The 23,358-nt window shown below is 43.0% G+C and overlaps 1 protein-coding gene across 3 annotated transcripts in view; it reads right to left on the bottom strand.

Annotated features, from left to right (window-relative positions):
- The window catches only part of SCOC (short coiled-coil protein), a 221,474-nt gene that overhangs the window by 8,031 nt on the left and 190,085 nt on the right, over positions 1–23,358 (bottom strand). For all 3 annotated transcript variants that reach the window (XM_077476934.1, XM_077476936.1, XM_077476935.1), the window contains 2 exons: positions 5,586–5,657; positions 2,685–2,768 (listed from right to left, as the gene is read on the bottom strand). In XM_077476934.1, the coding sequence (XP_077333060.1) occupies positions 2,685–2,768; positions 5,586–5,657 (156 nt within the window). The remainder of the gene's footprint in view (positions 1–2,684; positions 2,769–5,585; positions 5,658–23,358) is intronic.

Raw genomic sequence — 23,358 nt, 5'->3', positions numbered from 1 at the left:
ATAAAGGTCAGATTTGTGGAGTGCATGACTAATAGTTGTCCTGTGGACAGATTCTCCCACCTGAGCTGTGGATTTCTGCCTTTTGGGCTGCTTCTCTGATTAATGCTCTCCTTGCTCGGCTTGTCAGTTTAGGTGGACGGCCATGTCTTGGTAGGTTTGCAGTTGTGCCATACTCTTTCCATTTTCGGATGATGGATTGAACAGTGTTCGGAGATGTTCAAAGCTTGGGATATTTTTTTTTATAACCTAACCCTGCTTGAAAACTTCTCCATAACTTTATCCCTGGCCTGTCTGGGGTTCTTTTTGGCTTTCATGATGCTGTTTGTTCACTAATGTTCTCCAACAAACCTCTGGGGGCTTCACAGAACAGCTGTATTTATACAGAGATTAAATTACACGCAGGTGGACTCTAAATCTAAATTATGTGACATCTGAAGGCAATTGGTTCCACTAGATCTTTGGTTAGGGGTATCAGAGTAAAGGGGAATGAATAGAAATGCATGCCACACTTTTCAGATATTTGTAAAATATTTTGAAAACGATGTCACGCTCCAGATGTTAAGAGCTTGTAGGCGACATACCCAAAAAGACTTGTAGCTGTAATTGCTGTGAAAGTACGTTCTACAAAGTATTGACTTAGTAGCTGAATACAAATGCACGCCACACTTTTTTTTTTACAAATATTTGAAAAGTTGAAAACCATTTATCCTTTTCCTTCTGCTGCACAATTATGTGCTACTTTGTAAAATCCTAATAAAATACATTTACGTTTTTGGTTGGAACATGACAAAATGTGGAAAATTCCAAGGGGTAGGAATACTTTTTAAAAAGGCACTGTATCAGGGACCTGGCTCAAAAAGCCCCACCCATCACTGCTCCTCTGTTCAGAAGGCTAACATCACAACCTATCCTCAGATAGTTCAATGATCATTGCTGCTCTCTTCTGAAGATGAACATCAGGACCTGGGCCAAGAAGCCCTAACCAGGACTGTTCCTCTCTTCAGAAGGCTGACATCTGAATAAGAATGGAAGCATCTCACTGTCAGTCAGCCATCTAAATGCACTTCCAGCTTTATATGCTGCAGAAAGGAATCTTTGGCTATGCATTTTGTGAAGATATGAAAAGATGATATATAGATGCTGCTAAGGAACACTCATTTAGATGTTTGCTTCTGCAAACACAACAAATCAAGCGACTAATCTGGGAACCATCATAAAAACATATTTTCAAATGATTGCAGACCTCCAAAAATCAACATAACGTTTTGACTGTTAGATCACCAGCCGTGAGATCCATTTAGGATAACAGCACAACAAGCCATACAGCAGAAAAATATTACACTTAATGGAAAACAAAATCACAAGCAATGCATTTCTGGCAGGAGATGAGTGCATAGTTTAATCATTTTAAATGCAGTCAAGAATGTTATTTGACTTAAATAAATCAAAAGGATGGTGTGCTACTCAACCAATCAGATTTCATTATTCAGCAATTGGACTTTAGAAAGGCTTTCACTTTTTTTTTTCCCCCTGTGCATCATAAACATATGCATGTGTCCATTCTACTGAAACACATATTCACATTAAAAAGAAACAGACATTAAAAGCTGTATTAAATCCAAAACTGATAGAGAGAAATATAGCCATCTCTCCCTCCTTCTATCTAATATGCAGCTTAACAATCAGATGCGGTGGCTGCATTCGTTTTTTTTTTTTTTTTTATCCCCCCCCCCCCCCTCTGGTGACCTGGTCAGTATTAGAGTGCCTCCACTCTGGATGAAGGAGCATGGGGGCACCGTTGGACAGCAGCATTGTCAGTCTGGGGGAGTAGAGTGTTAAGATGAACTAGCAGATTTAGATGCATTAAAAAATTTAATCCTGGTGGGTTTTACTTCCTCTTTATTTCCCTGCAAAGGTAAAGCATAATGGGCTACTATGCATCGCACAGTAGCCCATTATGTGTCACTTACCTGAAGCCGAAGCCTGCAATATCACTGCTGCCCCACTAGCAGCAAGTGGCCATCTTCACCCCTCTGCCTTTTGGGCCGTGTACTCAAGCTCTATGTGTGGCTGGATGTCACATGATGTCACTGCGCATGTGCGCAGGAGTCGCCAGTCACAGCATGATCCCTATTAGAAACAGCACAATGTGCCCTTTCTAAAGTGTGCATGCACCGTAGTCATCAGCGCTTAACTTTTTTCTAAATATCTCCTAAATCGTGGAGGTTTAGATATTTCAAGCACCTACAGGTAAGCCTTAATATAGGCTTACCTGTAGGTAAATGTGGTTGTACAGGATGTACAACCACTTTAAATTGAAGCCAAAATGCCAGCTAATACATTATATGCAGTTACAGCAACATTTATTTATTTTTTTGGGATAAAAGTCTTTACATAAAAGCTGATCATTGTAAGCAGTCATACTAGTGTTAAACTGTTTGTCTCATCTATGTACCTGATACATTTTGCTGAAGAGCTTGTTCTTTTGTGAAAAAATAAAACAAACACAAAGACTTACTGACTGGATCACCAGATGAAGAAAAAAAAAAAGCCTAAAAAAGAAAACAAAAGCAGCCATCACATCTAAGAATTGGTAAGCTGCAATCTAATAAATGGTTGCCTTTGGGTTTAATACTGCTTTGAAGTAAATAACATGGATAGAAACAGACACAGAATGTTTGTACCTTCTAAAGTGTGCTGCAGTTCCAGGACCTGGTTAATCAGTCGAGTCTTTTCTTCTAGTTCTACTTGATTTTCTACTTCCAGAGCTATATATAAAATTAAAATATGATTTAGGTTAGAATGAACAAGATTTGTATGGGTGAAGTTACAAGCTGAACACATGGGGAAAAAAAACAATCTAAGCAAAATTAAGTCTGAAGATATAGTGGTAAAAAAAACAACAAAAAAAAAAAAAATAATAAAATAAAGAAATAAAAACACTTAAAAGCGGTGTTCCACCCAAAAGTGAAACGTCCGCTTTAAGGCCTCCTGCACAGCTCCCTATTGCAAAACTGAGCTTTTAGGGAGGGAGCGGGTACCCGCAGCCACTTCCGTTCGAATGGCCTTAGGAAGTTCTCCTTCCCCCCTCCCTCCTGAAGTCTTCTGGGACACAGGAAAGGTCCTAGAAGACTTCAAGACCAATCACAGAGCGCAGCCCATAGTAGAGATGCCATCACTGCTGAGGGAGGAGAGAGGAAGAAAACTGCTGGGGGTGAGTGCACAGCTGGACAGGTAAGTGTGTGTTTATGAAAAGTCAGCAGCTACACTTTTTGTAGCTGCTGACTTTTTTTTTTTTTTTTTTTTTAAACACACCACCACAAAAAATGACAAAACTCCGCTTTAAGGCTCGTGCAAACTATAAAGAAGAATCAGGCAAAAATTTTCATCCAAAACATTTTCGTATAGTGTGTACACAACTTTCGACAGCCAATTCCAACTTTTTGTACACAAATTCCCAAAGGGACAAACTTCAAAATTTCTCGTACGGGAGCAGCTATATCTATAACCAAAGTCACAATATCAAGAGGTCCATTTTATGTCGTGTATGTTCTAATGTACAGGCAATAAAATACATTTCTCATCTGTGAACAGCTGCAAAAGCAGAAACTGCTGAACTGCACAATATCTAAAGAAAAGAGCTCAGACATTCTTGAAGTATGGAGTACATATACTCATCCTTCCTGCAGTCCAGCAATAATATCTGGCATTTCCAGGTATGGAGGAGCAGGTGACCTGCTCCCACATTACAGTGCCCAGGTCTAGCATGTAATCACTAGGCCCCAGCCTTTTAAGAGCAGGGGAGTAACATCACTGTTGCATCACTAGTAACATCACCGTTCAGAATTTAAGTTATGTATAATAAAATGGAATGACACAAGGAAAAGGTATTGAGCATGCCAACTGAAATGTAATATTTTGTACAAAATCCTTTGTTGGTAATGACAGCTTCAACACACCTTCTGCATGGAGAAACTAGTCGCATGTATTGCTCAAGTGTGATTTTGGTCCATTCTTCCAATCTTGAAGGTTCCGTGGGCCTCTATGAACTCTGATCTTTAGGTCTTTCCATAGATTTTCTAATGGATTCAAGTCAGTTTCTTGGCTTTGTGATCATTGTTTTGCTGAAATGTCCATTCTCATTTTATCTTCATCATCCTGGTAGATAGCAGCAGAGTTTTATCGAGAATGTCTTAGTTCATTTTTCCATTCATCCTTCCTTCAATGAGATGAAGTTTGCCAGTACCGTATGCTGAAAAACAGCCCCACACCATGATGTTCCCACCTCCAAACGTTACGGTATGGTGCTTTTGGGACGATGTCCCATTTCACTTCCAAATATGGTGTGTACTATGGCATCCAAAGAGTTCAATTTTGGTCTCAGACGCTCATCTGACCAGACTATATTCTTCCAGTATTTCACAAGCTTGTGTAAATGTTGTGCAGCAAACTATAAATGAGCTTCAACATGCTTTTTCGTCAGCAATGGAGTTTTGCGGGGTGAGCGTGCATGCATGTCATGGTGGTTGAGTGCATTACAAACCATTGTACCTGCTAATTCCATGTCTTTTTGAAGCTCTCCACAATTGGTCCATGGCTCTTGGACAACCCTGATAATTCTTTTCATTCCTTTGCCAGAAATATTGCAAGGAGCACCTGGTCCTGGCCGATGCGCGTTCCACTTTTGGATTATGGCCCCAACAGTGCTCACGGGAATATAAAGTTTAGAAATACTTTTGTAGCCAATGCCATCAGCATGTTTTGCAACACTAATGTTGCAAAGGTCTTGAGAGTGCCCATCACAAGAGGTTTCTTCTGTGTCTCCTTGGTAACGAGACACCTTTTTATAGGCCATTAGCGGAGACTGAACCAGCCGATATTAATTTGCACTGACAATGGGGAGGATTGCTTTCCAATTACTGATAAATTAGATCTGGTGACTTGGCTTTCCAAGCCTTTTTTGCGCCTCCCATTCTTCATTGTTCAATTACTTTTTCCTCTGTGCCATTCCATTTTATTGCACAACTGTTTCTGAACTTATTTGTTTTGGTTTCTTTGTATTTATGGATTGCATGGGTTGTAACCAACGTTGTGACAATTGCATGTCAATAACATCTTACAAAAATATATTTACCTAGAAAAATGGTGACACGTTCAATACTTATTTTACCCGCTATACATTCACATTCATTTAAGGGAATTTATAAAATCTGGAGCAGACAGAATCTGGAGCAGCTATGCAAAGCAACCATATTCTATCCTTAACTTGTTCAGTTAAAGTGGAACTAACCACTCCTATCCTTTGCAGCCAAGGAAGCTGCCATCGTGGCCTCTGATCTGCAGTTGTCATTTTGCTGCATGTGTGATTGGTCATGACACCAGCCAATTGATGGCTTGAAAGATTGGTAAAGAGCAGAAGCAGCCTTGGCAGTTCTCATTCATTGCATGCTTTGAATATAATTATTTTAGGAAACCGTTAAAATTGATGGGTCTAGTTCCATTTTAAGCATTAAAAATGAAAGATGGAAGCTGATCAAATTGTCATGCACAGCTCCTGCAGAAAACAAATATGCAATGATACATACCATCCATGTCAGAGTTCATCATCATTGAGGAGGTGTCTAGGGGACTGAACTCTAACTGCAAAGTACCAAAATCTGGGGAATAGATAAAAAAATAAAAATAAAGTTCAGTTCACAAATACATCAGAAATCAGAATGCCATGCTAGAAGGTGGTACCATATCTTTAGTATTCAAAATGCTTAGCTTTCTGAGAAGCGCTATATCAGTTATCACAGTCATCTTATATCTCTTGGAGACTGGTTTTCCCACACTAGCGTGAGGGAAAAAAAAAAAAAAAAAAAAAAAAAAAAAAAAAAAAAAGAGATCTCTCTCCATCTCCACACACACTATGCAAGACTGTCGGTCAACTTATACCTGCAGGCCAATTGCAGCACGAAACTGGCATTCCCTTATTGTGCCTTGTTACTAGGATACTCCAGTCATCGGACGCTCGCCTGCAGCATCACATCCCCCTTGGTCAAAACCCCACGCATGTGCAGTGCGCTCTTACATAGCGACAGTGGCTGAGCTTGGAGTTACTTAGATGTTCCTAATCCCATTAGTTTTTCTATTACATACCTGGAAACCTTCGTATTTACCCATGAAAATTGAGGTAGTTGTTAGCGCCATTATGGTGCGAAATGTGAAAGTGTGCTCCCAGAGAAAATTCCTCCAGATGAAGCCACGTGGGAGGTGATGAAACTAGTAGAGGTGGAGCCTGGCGGTAGACTACTACTACTACTGACGGTCATGTCATTTTTAATGCTTTTAAAATTTCATTAAAATGGGCGTTCAATGCTAGCTGGGGTGGAGCAGTTTCATTTTTTAACCCCTCGGATACTGCACTATAGGAGGCACCCTTGTTTATTTTCATGTGTTGCTGAACTTATTGGTAGTCATTGTGGATCTAAAGTTTGAAGCAGCACAGTAGGATTACTTGCTTTTGATTACTTTCATCCTTTGACCCACAAAGATTCTGACTATCCCTGGGAGGGAATGTTTGCACAGGGTGCAAGGTGTGTTTGACCCCTTGCAGGGTAGTTTGAAGGAGGTGAGCAAGCATTGCATGAGGTGGTGGGAGCACCCCGTTCATGGAGGTTGTCTGAAGATATCACACAAGCTTGTTTTTGTACGTAGTATTTACCCAATTTTCAGGCTGGGATCACACTAGTGCGAATTGGATGCGGTTTCCCCCCCATCCAATTCACAATAGCAGGAGTCAGATTGTGACTGGTTCTCTATGGAGCCGGTTCACATAAATCTACGCTGCGACTTGGGTCTTGTGCATCTTTTGGTCAGTTTTATGTCAGAATTCAGCCAAAAATTCAGGCTGAAGTCAGACCTGAAACAGTGAACAGGGATGCACCAGACCTCTGCTGCGAGCCGCATGCGGCTTAGATGTGACTGCAGCCTTGATCCAGCTTCAATCGCGTAAAACTGGAGCTCTGTGTAAGGGAGCACTTTACAACAACTGAGTTCCAGGGGTTCTTAGGCTCCCATGGCTGTGCTGTTGCTGGCACTGCCTACTCTCCCCTGCAGCAGCCACTCACTGACACAGGGGGGCCAGAGCCGCAGGATCAAATAACTGGATAGGAGTAGATTAAAAAATAGGCATGTACACACTTTTATACAGGTTAGGCAGTAAGATGGATCATTAAGAATTGTTATAGTTAGGCCTATCTTCCAAATGCTGATCCAGACCAGAGATTTTTCTGGGTCAGAGTAAGCCTTCAAGCACCCAAAAAAAAACAGGAAGGTAGATTAGCCACTATAGCAGGAGATCTGACCAGTCTGGTAGAGGCCACAGAGAGTCCAATAGGAGTTTGATGAGGTCCAAGTACCAAGTCAAACTGATCTTATGGACCCCACCAAAGCAAAAAAAACATCTACTTCAATTTAAGCAATGCCTTCTCCCTCTTTAAAGTGCGAGTAAACTCCCATGCATAGTTTGCACCTGTAAGGCTTAACTATAGGCACTGTAAATATATGTAGATATTTACTACCAATGCAGCCAGTAACGTCCCCAGTGCATATGCTTTGAAGGAACAGCCACCCAACTGGAGGATGTAAACCCAGAAGGAAAACTGGGTGAAGATGGAAGTCCTGTCAGCTTGTCACTGGAAGGCTTTGCTTCAAGGTAGGTTTCACACAATGTGCTAGTATGCAATGCATGGGGGGGGGGGGTCATGTGGTGGTTTCTTTATAGTTGTCGCAGTAAGAAATGTCCATAGGTGGCGCTCGATAGGCCAGCAAACTCACTTGACCTAAACCCCTTAGAGAATGTGTGGGGTATTGTCAAGAGGAAGAGACAACCCATCAGACCCAACATAGCGGAATAGCTGAAGGCCGCTATCAAAGCAACCTGGGCTTCCATAACACCTCAGCAGTGCCACAAGCCGATCGCCTCCATGACACATTGATGCAGTAATTCATGCAAAATGAGCTCCAACCAAGTATTGAGTGCATACTATACTGTACATGGACATACTTTTTAGTAAGCCAACAGATTTGTATTAAAAATGAAATAAATTAACTTTGATGATATTCACATTTTTTTGAGATGCACCTGTACAGGTCTCTGGCCCAGCCCCACCCTGGAAAGAAGGAGCAGACTGATGAGGTTATACCTCTGGCACACTCTTGCACTACAGCTCACCCCTGGCCTAAGCTCTACTGTACAAGACAGCATGAGGCCAATACCAAACCACGTTAATGTACTTATACTGCTTGCATGTAAAGAGTCAACTTAAAGGATGCATCGTTGAATACAGAGCTTTGTGAATTTGTCTTTTAAAGCTGCCTGGAGTTCACCTCTAATGGTGTTCTCGGTATACAAGGCCAGTTAGATGCTTTAGTCTACTAATGAACTTCTATACTATCAGTAGTTGCACAAGTCTGCCACATCAATACCATTTGAACTGCCTTTCTGTTGAAGGTGTTTTTTGTATATTTATACTGTATTCCCTTGGGCTTTTTTAATAATGAAACATTTCTTTAATTTGGCATTTCCTCTGGAATGCTATTGGTAGCAGACAAAGGACAATCTGCTTTTAGAGCATTTCTTACCGGAAACCATTAAGCAGCTCCTCCAGCAGATACATTAACTAATGCCCATGCACTGGACTGTAGACTGCTAGCCAACATATCTTCACATCCACCTAGACTGTAAGCCACTCCGACAAGGACATTTTCACATAGGTGCATCGATAAATGGATTTGTTAGTAAAGATGTGCTATAGATGAGAATTTCAAAGTTTACAACCCCAAATGCCAAAAAGTTGGGACTCTGTAAAATCTACATGAAATAGAACGCAATGATTTGCAAACCTAATAAACCCACATTTTATTTGCAATAGAATTTACTGCATAGGCCCAGAAAGACTTCTAAAAATGACTGTCTGAACACATGTACAGAAACACTGCCATCTTCTCTGGGCCAAGGCTCATTTAAAAATGATCTGTTGCAAAGTGAAGGAAAAAAAAAAAAAAAAAAAACCTGCATCTTTTGTGAGATGAATTGAAATTTGTCATTTTTTTGGGCAGCAAAGGGCACCGGGTCCTCCAAACTATTGAGATGGCTCATCAGCACAGATTTCAAAAGCCTGCATCTGATGGCATATTAAATGTGTATGGAATGGGCAGTCTGCACATCTGGAAAGACACCAATCAATGCTGAAAGATATATCCAGGTTTTAGAGCAGCATATGCACATCTGTTTGGGGGGGGTTTGCACTAACATATTTCATCAGAACAATACTACTGCATCTATGACAACAGCATGGCTTCGTACAAAAAATAAAAATAAAAAATCTACACTGCTCACATGTGAGCCGGCTCCAACAGCATGATCTCCTCACTGCAGGGTGCTCGTCCAGTCGTAGCTGAAGCAATAATGAAAGAAAAAAAACAGATGGCTGCACAACAAACTGAGATCCAAATGCTTTTATTTGCATAAACCCATGAAGAACATGAAGAGCACAACATGTATAAGCAAGGGAGGACTGGCTTACATGTTTCCCCCCCCCCCCCTCCACACACACACACACACACACACACACACACATTTTGCTTTATCAAAGTAAACATGCAAGCTGGTCCTCCCTTGCTTGTACATGTAGTGTTCCTCATGGGTTAATGCAAATAAAGGCATTTGATCTCAGTTTGGTGTGCAGCCATCTGGATTTTCCTTTCATTTTAGCATGGCTTCGTAGTAAAGTCTGGGTGCTGAACTGGCCTGCCTGAAGTCCAGACCTTTCACAAATTGAAAATATTTATTGAAACTAAAAACATGACAGATGACTCAGGGCTATTGAGCAGTTAAAATCCTATATCAGGCAAGAATGAGACGACATTCCATTACCAAAACTCCAACTGTTTCTCAGTTCCCAGACATTTACAGAGTATTAAAAGAAAAAAGGGGATGCTACACTGTGGTAAACCTGGCCCTGTCCCAACTTTGAGACCTGTTGCTGCCATTAATTTAAAAATGACTTTTATTTTTTTTCCTAAAAAAAAAAAAAAAAAAAGGTATATTTTCTCAGTATAAACTTTTGTTTTGTTTCCTCATCTCTATTGTGAAGAAAATATGAATTTATGAGATTTGCAAATCATTGAAAGTCCCAACTTTTTTGGGATTGTATCATTTCTAGTATACACTGCAAGAAATTGTTTAAAACTCAGGAACAGCTAAATAACCAAGATACATGCAGCCTTTCAAAGGGGACCTGAAATCCAAAAAGTTAAGGTTTGCCATGTTATGGGGAATATTTGCAAATGTTAACGATTCCCAAGCAGCGGGGCTCAACAAACCCCAGGCTGACTAGAAAATGCATCCTGGGGTATTCTGTGTTCAGACTGGAGGTTAGGAGGGAGGGAGGGGATGGTGGCTGGCAGGTGTGGAGGTAGGGTGATTGGTGGGTCCGGGGCCAGACTGGTAGGGGAATTCAAACTGGTGAGGGTAAAGTGGTTGGCAGGTCCAGGGTCAGACTAGGGGGTGGGGGTTAAGTACAACAAAAAGCCATAAAATTACTTATAATTGTCTCATGGGACAAGAGGGGTAAGTATAAGAAATGTATAGCTTTTTTTTTATTTATTTTTTTTTTTTATTATTATGCCATTTTATGCTCTGAACAGAAATGTCCATGCTTCCCTGGCGACACATGCAGGCTGATCCAGAGTATAAAATGACTTGTGTATTAAAAATATTATATACATCATTTTTCTTCTTTAACCGCTTCCTGATTAACCGCTGCAGTTATACTGCGGCAAGTCGGCTCCCCTGCGCGAGCCATCATAGCTATACGTCGGCTAGCAGGGGTGCCGGTGCTCGTGGCCCGCAGGTCACGATGACCGCCGGCCACGAGCAATCGTGGACAGGAGAGACAAAACAGGGTGTGTTCCTATTAGCTAGGAACCACAATCTGTCACTTACTCCAGTCAGTTCCCTCCCCCTTCAGTTAGAATCACCTCCCAGGGAACAGTTAAGCCCTCAAGCGCCCCTAGTGTTCACTGCCAGTGAAATTGTTACAGTAATCAATGCAATTTTAAAGCATTGATTGCTGTATTAATGCCAATGGTTCCAAAAAGGTGTCAAAATTGTCCGACGTGTCCGCCATAATGTCACAGTCACAAAAAATAAAAAATAATAAAAAAAAAATGCCATAAACACTATTCCCCATTTTGTAGACGCTATAACTGTTGCTCAAACCAATCAATAAAGCTTATTGCAATTTTTTTTTTAACCAAACATATGTAGAACAATATGTATCGGCCTAAACTGAGGAAAAAAAATGTTTTTTTTTTTAATATATTTTTGGGGGACATTTATTATAGCAAAAAAGTAAAAAATATTGCATTTTTTTCAAAATTGTCTGATGTGTCCGCCATAATGTCCCAGTCACGATAAAAATCCCAGATGGCCGCCATTACTAGTAAAATAAATAATAAAAATGCTATAAATCTATTTTGTAGATGCTATAACTTTTGCGCAAACCATCAATTGTTTGGGTACAACGTTGCACCAGTGCACAATTGTCAGTTAAAGTGACGCAGTGCCGAATCGCAAAAACTGCTCTGGTCAGGAAGGGGGTATATCCTTCTGGGGCTGAAGTGGTTAAAATGTATGTAGCCCTGATGTGCATCTTACAGTTACAGTTATTCCTCTCAGCTTTTGCAGATTAACCTTCTTAGAAGGCTCCTTCAGAATTTTTTTTTTTTTTTTTTTTAAGTCAGCAAATACTATAGCTGCTGATTTTTAATATTAGGATCTGTTCAGAGATCCAGCAGTGTCCTCACCAGAGCAAATTTTTCAATCGGCTATCGGGTGCTCAAGCGGTCATCTTGACTAAGGGAAACCATCAGTGAAGCCTTGTGGCTTTACAGCTCCCCTACTGCACATTCACAAAGTGCAAAGTGCCTTGTGAATGGGCTGGCTGGGGGGGGGGGGGGGGGGCATGGGGTGGAGAAGAGAGAGCGGGCCAAACTTCCGAGTCAGTTTGCCGCAGCGAAATGATTTGGAAGTGGGAGAGGGTACCTGTCAAAACCAGATACCCGCTACCCCCCTCCAAAAGCTGGCAAAATGTGGTGGAGGGGGGCAGGCAAGCAGGGCTTCCCTTTTTGGGTGGGGCTCTGCTTTATGAACTTGGTCAATTTAAAACTGTAATAGCAAGGAGGGATAGTCAGACTGGAGACTATCGCTCACTAAGAATTTAAACGTACCAAGTTCTTGGAGATCTTAAGGTTGATAGACAAAAGATGAGGTGCATAACTGTGTAAACCTGTATTGTGCACACATCAGGGCTACATAAAATAAAAAAAAAAAAAAAAAAAAAAAAAAAAAAAAAATCTGGCTCCTAGATTCCAAGCTAATTTGTCAAGCCCTGCCAAGCAGTATCCTGGAAACTTTAAATTGTGTCTTTAATTTCTCCTGACACATATCAGTGTACTTTGTAGTATGTGTGTGTGTCTACTGCCATATAGTTTTACATCTGCACTGTGAGATCTAAGGCTTTGTTCACACATACGCAAGTTCAACAGTATACATGCGTTTTGTGCACAATCATTTCAATGGGCTGTCCTATATGTGTAAATTGCACATAAGAAGTGCATGATCCTTTTTCAGAATGGCACCACACCAAAATGTATATTACTTTGTTACAATGTATCTTGGTGTGTGCGCCAGCAAGGTGCATTCGGGTGCCATTTAAAAATGATGGCCCTCACCACATGCCTGCAAAAGGGGTTTTGCCCACATCCCCCCTACGCCCAAATTAGAACCTAGCCTAAGGCACTGTGCCTCTGACCGCCAGTCTCACAAGATTTGCTGATGTCATCACTGTGCCCTGTTCTCCCTCTCCTTAGTGGTGGCTCTTACATAAGCAAAAGTCCAGCAAGATGGCCAAAAAAGCTCCAATGCAGAGTGACCACAGGCAATACTGGTGACTGGCCCCACTGCCCCTCCCCCCCCCATATAGTTCTGGTCCTCTTTAACCACTTACGGACCGCCCCATGCCGATATACGCACTAACTTTGAAGAGGAATATTGTTATAGCAGCAGCTAGCTGCCATAACCCTGGTATCCTCTTCTTCAGCCTGCAGTCCGCTTTCCGATACGAGTGGTCTCTGCAGTGGATTGGCCACAAGATCACTTTTATATAGGTGACAGGAGAGGGACCTCTCCCCCCTCCCCGCTCCGGTATCCTCCGCGGATGTGATCCCTTCCTGGGTATGGAGAAGAGTGAGGGGAAGATGGCGGCCCCCTATACCATTGCAGGGTGGAAGCGATGTCAAAATGTCCCTTCCACCCATAGCTCTTAAAAAGGTCCTTTTTTTTATTGCATTTTAGTGTAAATATGAGATCTGAGGTCTTTTTGACCCCAAATCTCATATTTAAGAGGTCCTGTCGAGCTTTATTACTACACGGGATGTTTACATTCCTTGTAATAGGAGTAAAAACATTTTTTTTTAATAGAACAGTGTAAAAATAAAAAAGGCAAACTAATTATTAATTCGTTTTATTAAGAAAAAAAATACATTTAAAAACGTGCTCCGTCCCACCGAGATCGAGTGCAGAAGCGAATGCATACGCGAGTAGCGCCAGCACATGAAAACCGCGTTCAAACACATGCAAGGTATTACTGCGATCGGTAGAGCAAGAGCAATAATTTTAGCCCTAGACTTCCTCTAACTCAAAACATGCAACCTGCAGAAGTTTTTAAACATCGCCTATGGAGATTTTTTAAGGGTAAAAGTTTGTCGCCATTCCACAAGTGAGCGCAATTTTGAAGCGCGACATGTTGGATATCAAATTTTACTTGGCATAACGTTATCTTTTAGAATAAAAATAAATAAATAATTAGGGCTAACTTTACTGTTTTTTTTTTTTTCTTTTAGATAAGACAAGTATTTTTTTTCCCCAAAAGTGTGCTTGTAAGACTGCTGCGCAAATACAATGTGACAGAAAGTATAGCAACAAACACAATTTTATTCTCTAGGGTGTTAGAAAAAAAAAAAAAAAAAAAAAGTTTGTGGGGTTCCAAGTAATTTTCTAGCAAATAAACTTTTCAACTTGTAAACAACAAATCTCAAAAAGAGGCTCGGTCCTTAAGAAAGGAGTGCACAACAGGGAGAAGGGCACATAAATGATTAGTTGTTGCATATACACTAGGCATCCTAATGGACTGATCAGCTTTACAGAAATAAAAAGGAATACACGCACACAGATACACACAACAGTATTACAGAATACAACTGCCAATTATCTATATAGAGACTAATGAGTTTTTAACAAGGCAGAGCAACCCATCAAAAGAGCCCATAGCAACCCATTCAATTTTATTTTAATGCAGTTAGATCAGGGAAAGTTAAATGCTGCAGGTTATAGCACTGACCTCACAGAGCCCATTTCTGTTATGTAACAAGACAGATCCATGGGGGACAATTGTTTAAATTTAGATTTTATTAACCTGCCAGAGACGAGTGGGAGGAAGCAACGGATTCTTACTGAGATTACATTATATAGCTCCTGCTAGGGATAAACCGATACAATACTTAATACTTTATAGAGTGTAATACTCTCCGGTGAGACCTGTTTTCAGATGTTTACATGTATTTTATTCCATATATGATCCTGTCAGCAAGAAGATTTTTATTCCAATAAAGAAATTCCAGAGTCGCCGGTTCACGAGCCAGTCTGTACAATTTCATGGATGAGCTTACTGGAAAAAACAAACAAAAAAAAAAACCCCCAACACCACAACCTTTTTCGACTTAAAATGATAAAAAATTTACCTTTAGTAACACCCCCTTATTCAGGGAGTAATGCCGGGTACACACGATCGGAAATTGAGCCAGCAAAAGACAGATGAGAGCTTTTGGTCAGAAAATGTGATCATGTGTATGCTCCATCGGACTTTTGCTGGCCGGATTTCGGCCAGCAAAGATGGTTCTCAATTTTTTGGTCGGAAAAAGCGTGTTTGCAATTCCGACATGCAAAACATACTCAGATTCAACTACGAGACAAAAGCTATTGGCTACTGGCTATTGAACTTCCTTTTTCTAGTCCCGTTATATGTGTTGTACGTCACCACATTCTTGGCGGTCGGAATTTGGTGTGACCGTGTGTAGGCAAGACAGCTTGAGCTAAGTACCGTCGGGAAAACCATCAGAGCTTTTTCCGACCAAAATTCTGATCGTGTGAACGTGGCATAACATGTTACGTCCAGACCCTGCTCTGACAGCTAGTGGGGGATATCCTGCTGTCACAAAAATCTCACCACACAGGACACAGATATTGAAGCACATGCTGGGACACCATTCACTGCTGACTCTTGAGGAGCTGTAAAGGCTTTAAAAGCATCACCTATGGACAATTGTGGGTACTGCATGCAATTTTAGGTCTTGACATATTTGGTATCTACTGAATGTAACCTCATCTTTTATATATCTTACCATAACATATGGAGTATTGTGTATTTTTTTTTTTTGCTGAAACATTTCAGGTTTTGACTTACAAGTAAAATCTGTTTCCGGAAGCAGTCAAAACATAGTTTCGTTTTTAACCATGTATTATATGCAGCTCCCTTTAGATGATTGGGAGCGAACAAAAAAAAAAAAATTCTACGGGGACTGTATCCTATACTTCAGAAAACAGATTTTACTGGCAAGTTAAAAATCCAATTTTCTTACTTGTACAGCAGAGTACACGGGATCTTTAGTCTTTTACCATGGGATGTCTAAAAGCAGCCCAACTGAGGGGTGGCCAACACAGCAAACACCAACAGGCTCTCATGACAAATGGTCAAGAAAGGTGCACCTTACACCCAAATGAGAGGCCAATAGTCAGGCTACTTTCACACTGAGGCGCTTTACAGTCGCTACAGCGCTAAAAATAGCATCTGCATAGCACCTGTAAAGAGCCTCTCCTCTCACTTTCACACTGGAGTGGTGAGCTGGCAGGACGGTAAAAAAGGTCCTACAAGCAGCATCTTTGTGGCGCTGTAGGAGCAGTGCATACACTGCTAAAACCGTGGCACTTTGTGGGTGGTTTTAACCCTTTTTCGGCCATTAGCAGGGGTTAAAGCCACTAAAATAATTGTAAAGCTCCACTAAAAATATTGCCGCTTTAGCGCAGCCGCCCACCTGCCCCAGTGTGAAAGTAGCCTCATTAAAACAGAATGGCCATGGTTTGCCCCCTTGATGGCACTCAAGGCCAGATGCGGATTTACACCAGACTGGAGGGGGTACCTGATATCACACTACACAAAATAAAAGCTGCATAATTCATTAAAAGGAAAAAGAAAATAAAAAATTATTATTGTTAATCTCAAGTCAACTCCCCTCACTATCTTAATCCGGCATTTCTATGATTCATGTAACACATGCAGAGCAGTTCTCTGCTCAGAGCTGTCAAAAAAAAAAAAAAAAGCTGGCGTTTTGCTCAAAACTTTAACTCGCCAAAATATACAACCACATCACTTCCAGTGACTCTCCAGCAGCAATAATTGGAGATTTTGACGAGTTGTCTATTTTCACAGAACAGCGGCAGCGTATATAGTACACCATGTAATGAGTGGATATTGTTAGTCAGCCGATACTAACCAACAACATGGCCACCTCCCAGGCGACAGCTTTTTTTTCCTTCTTACCCGCTGTTCTGTGAAAACAGCCAACTCGTCATGTACCGTACTATATACACTGCTGCTGTTCTGTGAAAACAGACAACTCATTGAAATCTCCAATTATTGCTGCTGGAGATTTTGGGGAGTTGGAGTTTGTGTTTTTTCGGCAGAACACCAGCAAAGTTTATTACAACATTGCTCAGTGCCAAAACAAAAAACGAAACAATGTATCTTTATTTATGAACTTCGGTCTGCAAATCAGGTCAGCTTAACCACTTAAAAAGACTAAGCTCTCTCTAAATATAAATTAAAAAATGTTGAGGGAAAAAAAAAAAAAAAAAAAGGAAGAAGAAGATGAAGATGAAGATGAAGATGAAGGATTCTCATTTTATCCATAATCCTGCAGCTCTACAACATAGGCTTTTCCAAGTAAAATAGCAGATTTTCAGAGAAGTCGACTTTTTAGCCTTGAGGAGGGCAGGGATGGCTGAATCGGATATGCCCTTGTCCCCCAGGACTTGGGTTTCAACAGCCATGCCATTAAAGCAAGCAACAAAGAAGGCCTGAATGATGTCTTGGGACCCATGGAGAGTCTGCCAGGTGTCTGAGTATATCCAAATATCACATCCTTCTAGGTCATGTATAAGAATCAGAGATGCACTCTACTCAATCTTGCGGAGCAGACAAGGAAGGAAGAATAGGGAGGCAGAATAGATAAAAGGTAGAACAGATTACCAGAGTGTCCACTGTGCAGTCCTAGATCCTGGACCTGAAGACGATCCTGTCCAGTTTGCGATATGATTGTCAGAAGATCCCACGTGTGGTAAAGGGCTTGAAATACCTACAAATAGAGAGCATTTTCTGCACCCCAAGATCTAAACATTGATGCCTGAGAAAATCCACCTGCCAATTTTCCGCATCTGGGATGTAGATGGCAGACAGGGCCAGAATGTGTCACTCTGCCCAAGTGAAGAACAAGTCTGTTTCTCTTTTTTTAGAGGTGCAACTTTTAGTACCTCATTGATGGCCGATGCCACAGCATTATCTGGATTCTTGTCACCTTGCAGCTGAGAAGTCAAGCGATGAAAGGAACAACCAAACCACCCTGAGTTCCAGGGTGTTGGTGGGAAGTTCGGCTTTTTCTGATAACCAAGTCAACTACACCGAGGGCATCGAAGACTCTGTCCTAATCCGACAAAATGGCAACCTTGATGCAAGCTTTCCACATCCTTGTGAGATAGGAGCTTCCCTGACCCCAGCACCAGGTTGGAAATCAACCACACCAGAGAGAATCTGGCCTTGCAGGTCAGACGCATAGGGTGGTCCAAGGACTATGTCCATTTGCCCCATGCTGCCAGAATGTGGAGTTGCACTGGCATGGAGTGAAATTGGGTGTATGGCACTGCCAAAAAAATAAATAAAAAGCCACCATCAGGCACAGTACCATCATGCAGGCATGATGTAGAGATCAACCCTTGAACTGAGGGGCCCTGGCCTGAGAGCAGAGGGACAGAAGTTTCAGGAAGATCGTGAAAAAGGCCCTTATCCAACGTCAGGTTCAGGTACTCTGAATGATGAAGTTTGTTCCAGTGACAATTTCCGCAAGGTTGCAAATCCAACCAAAGCTCCCCAAAGTCTAAATTTTCTGCAGGGCAATTGCTGATAGTCATGATATAGAAGACTAATCCTATAGCAGGATATTCACCAGGTAACCCACAATAGTTATCCCCTAGGAACTGTAGGGTTGGCAAGTAGGTAATGCGAATAGTCCACTCCAAAACACAGATAGCACTAATGGTGGAGGGAAGATGGAATGTGCAAGTAAGCATCCTAGCTGTCTACTGAAGTCAGAAAATACCCTACAGGAAGGCAATGACTGACCTAGCTGATTGCATGCAGAACTTTTGATCCCACAGGAACAAGATGTGTTCTCAGATCCAGAGTGGATCAAACTATTTGGTGTGGGAACTGTGAATAGGCTCGAGTAGAAACCTTTAATGAATTTCTCGCTAGGGACTGAGGCAATGACCCTGACCAAAAGCATCTGCCCATCTTTTGACGGGAGAGTGGCACATTTGAGAGAGCCGTGAACAGGAAGCCAGCACGGTGCGAAACGCCAGTTTCTCTAGCCCCTGGAAATGACACTCTGGATTTAGACATCTGGGATTCCCAGGAAGCAGAATGTCAATAGATTCCCTTCCCGAGTCTAAAAATAGGGGGTGTCTCTTCATTGGAAGAGGGCTTGGAGCCAGACTTGGCTGACGTTGGAGGAAAGGAGTAGAAGATCCACCAAGAATGGATAAGCAGGTTTTTTTTTTTTTTTTTGTTTTTTTTGAGAGGGGAGAATACTCTTGCCTCCTACGATCTATTTAAAGTACTTATCCAAGGAGGATAAGAAGGCTGCTAATCTTTTATCCACTGGGTCACGTAAGCACCTTTTTAAAGACAAGAGATGACAGTGTCTGCTACAGGGGCCATACGATTGCCAAGCAAAACAGGGCTCCGCCGCAAGCAGACTACAGCCCAAGACCTATATAGCAACACACAGAATCCAGGGCCCAGACCAAACATTACAGGCCAGTCCCACATCTTCATTCAAGCAAGTACTGGGTACAGCAAACAGGAGGAGTTGCAAAGGCTATAATGCAGAAAAGATGAATGATAAAAAAAAAAAAAAAAAAAAAAAAAAAATAATCGGATTTTTGTACTCACCGTAAAATCCTTTTCTCTGAAGTTCATAGACGGACACAGCTCCTTTAAATCGCCCCCTCCAGGAGAGGACTAGGCAGAACATTTAAAAACAGCAAAAGTGCATAGCACCGCCCAGGGGGCAGTCCCACTGGCTATAACCCCTCACCCTACTTCCTGCAGCTCAGTTCATCAAAAAGCAGTACAACCAGAAATAGGAGGAGGGGTGGGTGCTGTGTCCGTCAATTAACTTCAGAGAAAAGGATTTTACGGTACAAAAAAATACTATTTTCTTTCGTTCGTTGACGGACACAGCTCCTTTAAATCTTGACCTTAGGGACGTCCCCAAGCAGTGTAAAAAATAAAATAAAACCGAGGGGTGGAAACAAAACAAAAAAAAAACAAAAAAAAAAAAAAAAAACACACCTTCACCCACAACAAGAAGAACTCCTCAAAACAGAGTAGTTGCCACCTTAAACGGCCGCCATCAAAACCTGTGGCCACGTATGCATTCAGAGATAACAAAAAACTTGTAACTCAAAGAAAGTGTAAATTGCGACTTAACACAGCCGCCTGCACAAACTGTGACCAAAGCAAGCATCCGAAGATGAACTCACGTCAACCTTGTAAAATTTAGTAAAAGTGAACGGACGACCAAGTCGCCGCCTTACACACCTGGGAGACAGACACATGATGTTGGGAAGCCCAGGTGGAAAGGGGAAGACCCGCCCTTTTAAAAGGCATAAGCCTGAACCATGATCTCTCTGTTCCACCGAGAGACGGTGGTCGACGAGACCGTCAGACCTTTTTCAGACCAGCCACCTAGACAAAACAGTCCCACCTCCGGAAGGGAGCCATAGGAGACATACACCCGTGAAGCCCAGACCACGACTCGGGAATGTAAAGCAACTTTTTGGATGTGTCAGCTTAGGACATAGGGATGGCAACACAACGTCTTCATTTAGACCAAAGGCCGAAACCACTTTTTGAAGAAAGAAAGGGCTGCAGACGTAGCACCGCCTTATACTTGTGGAGAACCAGGTAGGGAGGCTTGCACAACAAAGTCGCCAATACAGAAACTCTGGCAGCTGTAATTGCCACTAGAAATACTACTTTCTGAGAAAAGAGAGTCAACAAGGGATTTTACCGAATATTTTCAAATGGTGGTTTCTGAAGAATCGAAAGCACCAGATTCAGATCCCACGGAGGTAGCGGTGGTCGAACCGGAGGGGCTACGTGTCAAAACCCTTTTCTCAAATGTACTCACCAATGAGTGAGTCGCCAAGGGACGTTGAAAGAAGACAGTCAAGGCTGACATCTGCCCCTTGATGGTGCCTAAGGCAAGTTTCTGATCCACTCCTCGCTGCAAAAATAGCAGGAGCCTGGAAACCGAGTATGTGCGTGGACACTACCCCATCTCCTCACATGGAGATGTAGGTCTTCCACGTACAATGATCAATCTTCTGAGAAGATTACTTCCGTGCCCTCAGCATAGTGGAAATTGCAGTCTGACAGACCTCTGTCCCTTAACACCTGGCTTTCAACAGCCATGCCGTTAGAAACAGGGACGGTAAAGCAGGATGAAGTATCGGACCTTACGACAGAAAGTCCTCTCGCATCGGCAGCCTTCAAAGAACATCCGCCACCAGTCGTATTAGGTCGGCGTACCAAGGATGCCGAGACCAATCTGGGGTAATCAGAATCACCGGAATCCCCTCTGCCTCCACTCTACATAGCAGGCGTGGGCATAATCAGCCAATAATGCCCCCATGGAGCCACCAACGCGTCTAACATGTCCCCCCAGAGGTCTTGTCGCAAAGACAAACCTCTGTATCTTCCGATTGAGCTGAGACACCAAGAGATCCACATCTGTTGTTCTCCACCTTAGGTGAATGAGCCGGAATACATCTGGATGTAATGACCATTCCCCTTGGTCCAGCATCTGACTCAGGTAGTCCACATGCCAGTTTTCTACGCCTGGAATGTATATGGCCGACAAGCGCTGCCCTGCCCACTGTAGGATGTGAGCGACCTCCCGTGCTGCAGCCGAGCTCCTTAGTTCCTCCTAGATGGTTGACGTATGCCACCGCCGTGGCGTTGTCCGACTGGATCCTGACCAGACGCCCCTGCAGCCTTTGACCATGTGGAGAGGCACCACCTGATTGCCGAAAGCTCGAGCACATTGATCGGCAGGTGGTATTCTTCCCATGTCCAACAGCCAACTATACGCCAAAACTCCCCCCTCCCCCCCAACCGGTCAGGCTGGAGTTCATTGTGATCACCATTGAAATGGAGAGGAAGCAACCATTTTTCCCGGACCAAAGGGTTGGACACTTCAGCCACCAGAGCAGGGAATCCCTGACTAGCTGGCTCACCCGAATTTGACATTCCAGAGATGGCGGAGATTTGTCCCATATTGACAGGATCTCCCTCTGCAAGACCCGAGTATGGAATTGAGCGTACGGTACTGCCTCGAAAGTGGCTACCATGAGACCCAGAACTCGCATGCAGAAAAGCAGCGAAGACCACCTGTGGGACACCAACAACTTCACTGCAGCTTGAAGAGTCTGCAGCTTGTCCGAAGCAAAAAGACTCTCGCTTCTGCGAAGTCTAACAGTAAGCCTAGGTACTCCAGGTGTTGAGTCAACACCAACCCCAACTCTTTTAGGTTCAGTACCCAACCAAACTCTCGAAGAGTTTGCATGGCGATTGCAAATCCTCCCTTAATTCTGAGACGGAAGCTGCTCTTTGAAGGAGGTCGTCCAGGTAAACTAGGATTGTGATCCCGCGTTGCCTTAATGCCAGAATGGGGTTAACATCTTGGTGAAGTACCTGGGCGCTGACACCAGGCCAAACGGGAGAGACACCAATTGGTAGTGCTCTTCCCCAACTGCAAATTGCAGAAACCTCTGATGCCTGAGGCATATGGGTATATGCAAGTATGCATCCTTCATGTCCAACGACACCAGAAAGTCCCACTGATGGAATGCAGCAGCCATGGAGCGAGCCGATTCCATCCTGAGCCTTGCACTTTCACAAAGCTGTTGAGGGCTTTAAAGGTCCAGTATTAGAAACATACTGGAGTAGAATGGAATGGAAACAGATTGGAGTAGAATCCCTGAAACCTTTCCAGCGTCGGTACAGGAACCATCACCTCGCGCCGAAGCGGGTCCTGTACAACCCCAAACAGGGCCTCCCGGCCGAGCCGGAAGCAGATGAAGGTTGGCGGGAAAGTTTTTTCTTGTCCACCAAACAGATTCTATCTTGTATCCTGATGAAACCAGTTTGTAGACCCATCAGTCGGACCATAGAGGGGTCCTCCGAGCTACAAACTCCCGAAGTTGACTCCTCACCCAAGAGTCGAGCGGGGGGGCAACCTTCATGCAGTAACCTCTTCGCTCGCAGAATTTGTTTGGCTTGCGAAACCAGGGGTGCTTTTATCCCTCCGAATGCGCCTTGTTGGACTGGGAGTGCTTACCTGCCGACCCGGACAGGTGGAAAAAACACTTCAGAGCGGGTCCATGCCTACGTGGCTCCTTACCCTTCCTGGACTGTGGGAGCAATGAGCACTTCCCACCGGTGACATTCTTAATAATGTCATCCAGCGAGGCTCCAAATAGCCTCTCACCTTGGAAGGACAAATCCGCCAATGCTTTTTGGATGCCTGGTCTGCAGACCAGCATTTCAGGCGCCGTAGCACCACTGCTGATACTGATGCTCTAGAGAGCAGGGGGTCCCTATCTAGGGCCGCATCACCGACATACTTAAGGCCATGCACCAACAGGTCTCCCAGTTCTACGCAGACCGGGGAAGTCTGTTGCTCCACCAATTCCCGATGCAGCAATTTTGCACCGCCATCCTTCTTGGGACTGAACAGGCCCATTACAGCTCCCCCATTCCTTGCATATAAAAGGGGTAGGGGGCGTTTTTTTCTTACCCCAGGGAAAGAAGGAGTAGACCCCAACAGCCAAGGCCCGGAGCCCCCCAGAGG

The sequence above is a fragment of the Lithobates pipiens genome, unplaced genomic scaffold (genome assembly GCF_037356315.1).
Source record: "Lithobates pipiens isolate NorthernLeopardFrog02 unplaced genomic scaffold, aLitPip1_a1.2 Scaffold_13, whole genome shotgun sequence".
NCBI lineage: Eukaryota > Metazoa > Chordata > Amphibia > Anura > Ranidae > Lithobates > Lithobates pipiens.
This window is presented reverse-complemented; position numbering and strand designations above follow the sequence as displayed.